Raw genomic sequence first — 5859 nt, forward strand, 5'->3', positions numbered from 1 at the left:
TATTTACTTCTCTTGAGTCTCCACAAAGTGCTTAATTATAATGAAACGATGTCACGTTTCTTAGCTTACACAGTAAAGATCAACTTGCCCTCGCTTATCACATTGTCTTTTCTTCACCGAGGTATGATTAATTCAAGATAAAGGGCTTTAAAATAATGGCTAACTTTACTAAAGCAAACTGTACCCTTTAGAACAGTGGTCCTCAACAGAGGGGGATTTGGCCCCCCAGGGGACATTTTTGGTTATCATAATGGAGGGGGTGTACTGTGCTACTGGAATCTAGTGGGTAGAGGCCAAAAAGTCTGCGTTACCTTGTGTGCCATTGTGTATTGCACGAGGCATCTTATATTTTGGCTTTTAATTCAGAAAAGAGGCAGCAGAAAAGGATCAATTGAGATTAAGAAAATCAGATGTGTGGAGAAAGTAAACCTTGAGGAGCAGACCCCTGTGGAGAGACAGTACCCGTTTCAGGTAAGGGGAGGGACAGGGACAACGGTTTGTTGGGCGGATGGCTTCTGTTTGACTATTTTTGATTATGAACTCAATATATGGCCAATAACCAAAGATGTTGCCAAATGCCGAAGACCGTGGCAAAGCTTGACACGTCCCCAGATGGAAGCTGGGCATTTTGCTGAAATTCTATCTACCCATCTGCTTTCCCTAGAGGGAGAGAAAGAAAGATGAGCCACAGTGGCCTGACTTGCTCTGGGGCCTCACAATCTGTCACCAAACATTACTAAGCATTTCCAAGGGGTTACAAAGTGTCAGACACGCTATAAGGAGGCAAATGCCATTCTTGTCCCCAAGGCACTTCCAGAGCATTAGAATACAGCGAGGGCAAGGGTTAAGATGAAGGTCTGTAGAGGGGCCATGGTGGCCCAGGAAGCGGAAGCTTCACTCCTCACTCCCAAAGGTCAGGGAGATTATCTATTGGAAGTGACCCTCAGGTTAAGAAAGACCAGTGCTCAGCCCAGCAAAAACAAGAAGGGCAGTGAAACAAAAGAAACAGCAGATGTTGAGGCTCTGTAGGTGAAGCAGTATGCGTGTTTGGAGAATTCCAAGTAGTCCTTAGGAATGAAGCCAGCCCTGTGAGCGAATGAAGAGCATGAGCCTGGAAAGGCGAGCAGGGCCATATCATGAAAGGCTTCGCACAGCATACTAGGGAGCTTGCATTTTACCCTGAAGTATTTTAAGCAATGGCATGGTGCAGAAAGTGTGCCTCCAGTGCCCTTTGGAAGTGGCCTGATCTGAGTCATGCCTGAGTTTTATTATATCATTGATACTTAACTTTCTGATCTAAAGGCAGACGGACTGTCCTTCCGATGGTCAGGCTACCAGGGCTAGTGGCTAGGGGGAACTGTGGCCACAAATGAAATAAAATCACCTGGTCGATGAACAATCCATACTTCCTACTTTAAAGGCGAGCGTTGCCCACTTGGAAGAAACCAGAGGAGTGTGCGCTCATGGAAGACGCTTCATATTCTCATCACAGAAGCATGGAACACTCAAAAGAACACAGTTCTTTTTCGGAGGCGCACAGGGCTCCTAACCCCCTGGCTTATATTTGTGTTACCAAAGACAACACATTCAACCCTCTATCTGAGTTTGTTTCTTTATTTACAAAGTGGGCATAATCATATATATTTCATAGAGTTGGAATAGGTCTAAAATCTTAGAGTATCTAGGAAAGAGCCCAGAAACTGGTGGATATTTCATAAATGGTCTGTATCACTTACTCAAGAAAATGGAATAAACTAGAGAACCATCTGGGGAAGACATTATAATGTTCCAACATTTAAAACAACCATAGCAAAAGTAAAGGACGTTTCATCCCTGAAGGTATTTTTAAGGATAGAGCAGGTAAACATTTTCCAATGGGCTACAAAGAGCATCATGCAATGGGTTGATGGGTGGACCAGAACATTCCTAAGACACCTGTGATATTTAACATTTTGTACTTTCATAATTCTCCGTGGTCCAGGGCATCTATGCTGGGGCCGCCGGGATCTCAGTGGTCACAAGGGTCAGATGCGTCATCACCGTGGTTTTCCCAGGTGTAGAGGTGTCTGGGGAAAAAACAAACTGAGGGGTGGAGGGTAAAAAGAACTAGACTTTGTTCATCTAATTCCAGAGCTAATGCATATTTCATAAGCAAACTCATAAGCATATTTCTTTTGGGCCCCAGAAAATGTGCAGTTGCCCCGGAATGAACCACGGATGCAATTATATCGCAATGAACCCACTCTTTTCCTTTCCAGATTGTCTATAAAGACGGGCTTCTCTATGTGTACGCATCAAATGAAGAGAGCCGAAGTCAGTGGTTGAAGGCGTTACAAAAAGGTAATTTTGAAAAGTCGCAAAAGGGAGCCACCGATTGAGTTCTGCTGAGGCGCAATGCAGGACCGATATGGCAGTAAGAAGACCCGCTGCCTAGGGAGAGTCCGCTGCCTTTCCTAGGAGTCCCAGACAGTGTGCCATGCTCGGTCTTGCTTTGCATCCTCATTGTTACCCGGAGGGGGCCTGTGGATCGGAGTCCCTCTCCTGCCCTGCACAGAGCGGCTGTTGTGCCTTCCCAGTGGCGCGAACGCAGCCAGACCACCCACTCTCCACCCGCTGTGCCTTTACCAGGGCAAAGTCTAGGTTCTCGCGGGGCCTGTGGCTACTGTACTTTGGATGTTTACAGAAAGTTATATCTAATACTTACCAGGTACTCAGCCACGTGCCAACCACCGTGCCAAGTACGCTGTAAAATATTTCCTTAAGCGGGGCGCCTGGGTGGCTTAGTCGGTTAAGCGTCCGACTTTCGCTTAGGTCATGATCTCGCGGTTCGTGGGTTCGAGCCCCGCGTCGGGCTCTGTGCTGACTGCCCGCTCGGAGCCTGGAGCCTGTTTCCGTCTGTGACTCCCTCTCTCTCTGACCCTCCCCTGCTCACGCTGTCTCTCTCTCTCTCTCCTAGAAATAAATAAAACATTAAAAAAAAATATTTTCTTAAGTAACCCTCTCTATGGAAAGGGGTAGGATTATTCTCCCTTTCTCAGATGAGTGGAATTAAAGAGACATGGCCGGTGCCCCATACCTAATAATGGAGAACTCCTAACTCGGTGGCCCAATCCCAGCTTTTTGACCAGGGCGGCCGAAATGCTAGGCAAAACTGGGGATTTGATGAAGCTTTTACTCAGGGATTCTCAGGCTGCTCTATGGCAGAAGAGAGAAAATTGTTGGTAATCTCATGCTATCATATTTTTCCCTGCAATATTTTTATTTTAAAGGTAGGTCATAGTGTGAGGACGGTCTATAACTCAAATGAATGATGCTATTAGTGTGATTTCAGGTACTAAGCCCCCGGGAAGTCCTGTTCTAATTCATTTAAGTTTTAGATGCGGGTTCTTTCTCCATATACTTCAAATTATACCACTTTAGACAACCACCGACTCTACTTTGGTGCAAATATATCCTTTTTGTTCCCCCCACACACAGGACTTACTTTCCCTTTGCATGAAAGGGTTTAGCCACCTGTTCTGTTGGACAGTCAAGGGGTCCAGGGAGGGGAGAAACCTCGCTTTGCCCACTACCAGCTTGCTGAAGTGAGAAGGGCATCCCTCTTAGAGAAAGACAAATCCATATCCAAGTCCTTCCTGCTTTGCTCTGTCACCTAATAAAGCCATCTCACGTCTCTGGATCTCAGTTTCCCAACCTGTAACATGGGAGATCATATTCCTTTTTCCCTTGTGTGATCGTGAGCCACAAACGAATGACTCACATATACACTAAAGTATCCTACACACACACACACACACACACGTGAGTCCCTGTGGTTACAGTGGGGCCCCCAGGAGGAGTCTGAGATGCTGCTTCCCATTCAATCTCCTTTGTGTGGGAGGACTTCCTAGGAGTAGTTGCTCTGTAGACACCTTCTGAATGCAGCTATCAGTCATGTCCTAGAGTCCTTTGTGGGTCCTTCTGGAACTGTATATGGCAGGCAGCTTTGGGTTTGGCCATGGGAAGCTCGGGTAAAGGCAGATGGAAAAGAAAGGAAAGAAGAGACAGAGAAACAAAGGTGAATCTCAGCCCCTCACAGAACTTCAGGGGGGCCCTGTCACTGAGGCCGCCACATACACACCGTAAGCCATTTGTATCAGTTAGTGACGCTGGGAGGTGCAGGTAAAAAGGCACTAAACGGGGACACGTGGGTAGCTCAGTCAGTCAATCCTCCAACTCATGATTTTGGCTCAGGTGGTGATCTCGTGTTTCATGGGTTCGAGCCCCGCATCAGGCTCTGTGCTGGCAGCGTCAAGCCTGCTTGGGATTTTCTCTTTCCCCACTCCCTTCCCTCCCTCTCTCTTTCTCTCAAAAGAAACAAATAAACATTTAAAAAAAAAAAAAAAGAAGAAGACACTGGATGCTAGCTGAGACAAATGCACATCTGTTCCCCTCACACGGTTAATAAGTCCAGAGGGAAATGGCCCAGGGCCGGTGCAGCAGCCCAGGCAAGTCCGGTAGAGACCCTGGCCCCTCCTAGCTTTCTGCTCTGCCACCTGGGAAAGGTTCTGGGAGGCTCTGAGCTTTTCTAGAAGCGTCCCCTGCAAACTGCTGCATGTGTCTTACTGGCCAGAACTGTGTCTAGCAGCCATCTCTATGTGCAAGGGAGGCTGGAAGACGGTATCTGGGCTTTCCAGCCTTTATGCTGGAAAACAGGAAGAGAAAGTGGGTGAGACTGGCCGTCTGGTTGAAGGAAACAAGAGAGGAGGATGGTATCAGCTGTCAGGCTGGCCAACCGGCCACAGGAAAACAAAGAAGTTTCTTCACATAAATGCTCTCCCCTATGAAGTCTTCTTGTCTATTATTTAGCTCAGGCATTGTGAACCGAGGTGGCGCTGGAGACTTAGAATTTTCCAGATGGTAACCTATAGTCGGGAGGTTTAGCTGACTGAGTGGGGACTCAGGGAGCGTCAGCCACCACGGTTCTGAATTCAGCTGACCAGATGTGAAGAAAGCATGTCCTTTCCAAAAATGAAAACGGAAGAGGGGTTACCAGGGGAACTGGTGTCTGTGCATCGGACCCCAGTAGAAAAGGCTTGGGGCTGAGTCTCAGATATGCTACTTGCTAGGCCTGTGAACTTGAGCGAGTACAGCACCTCCCTGCCCCTCAGCGGACCTGTCTCTGTAAATGTCAGGACAAGAACAGATGTCTGCAAGGCTGTTGAGTAGCTTCAACAAGACGATACATGTGAGGGGAAGTATGGAAACTCCTATGTACATGTTAACGTGCATGAGTTCCTCTTCTTGTCATTATTAAACGGTGGGATTGTCACACCATGGACTTTTGGGCTCTGTTGGAAAAGAGTCAGTTACCCAGGAAATGAAATTCGTGCAGTAGGAAATAACAGGAATCCTGGCCCCGGGAGGTGGGGGTGGGGGCAGCAAGAGCTTGGAGAGCATGAAGGCAAGTAATGTGCCCAAGGAATTGCAATGGCCATTTGGGACCAAGGTCAGAAACCAGTGTGTGGCAATCTTATTTTTTAATGTTTATTTATTTATTTTGAGAGAGAAAGAGAGAGAGAGGGAGAGAGCGCACAAGTGTAGGGGAGGGGCAGAGAGAGAGGGAGACACAGAATCCCAAGCAGGCTCCATGCTCAGCGTGGAGCGCAACCCAGGGCTCGATCTCATGACCGTGAGATCATGACCTAAGCCGAAATCAAGAGTCCGATGCTTAACTGACTGAGCCGCCCAGGCACCCCTAGTGTATTGTAATCGTAACCCCTTTTGCTTTTCATGACTTCTGTAATAATTTCCCTTTAGTTCCCATTAATATTTAGTAAAGTTTTTTTTTTTTTTTTTTTTTTTTTTAATCCCAGTGTT

General features: G+C 47.1%; 1 protein-coding gene across 5 annotated transcripts in view; it reads left to right on the forward strand.

Moving 5' to 3' along the window:
• The window catches only part of BMX (BMX non-receptor tyrosine kinase), a 47573-nt gene that overhangs the window by 5726 nt on the left and 35988 nt on the right, over positions 1-5859 (forward strand). For all 5 annotated transcript variants that reach the window (XR_013336395.1, XR_013336396.1, XM_077769640.1 and 2 more), the window contains exons 3-4: positions 367-471; positions 2259-2340. Coding sequence is in view for 3 of the 5 variants with exons in the window: in XM_077769640.1 (XP_077625766.1) it covers positions 367-471; positions 2259-2340 (187 nt within the window). In the remaining 2 variants the exon portion in view is untranslated. The remainder of the gene's footprint in view (positions 1-366; positions 472-2258; positions 2341-5859) is intronic.

The sequence above is a fragment of the Crocuta crocuta genome, unplaced genomic scaffold (assembly GCF_008692635.1).
Source record: "Crocuta crocuta isolate KB4526 unplaced genomic scaffold, BGI_CrCroc_1.0 scaffold1171, whole genome shotgun sequence".
Taxonomy (NCBI): domain Eukaryota; kingdom Metazoa; phylum Chordata; class Mammalia; order Carnivora; family Hyaenidae; genus Crocuta; species Crocuta crocuta.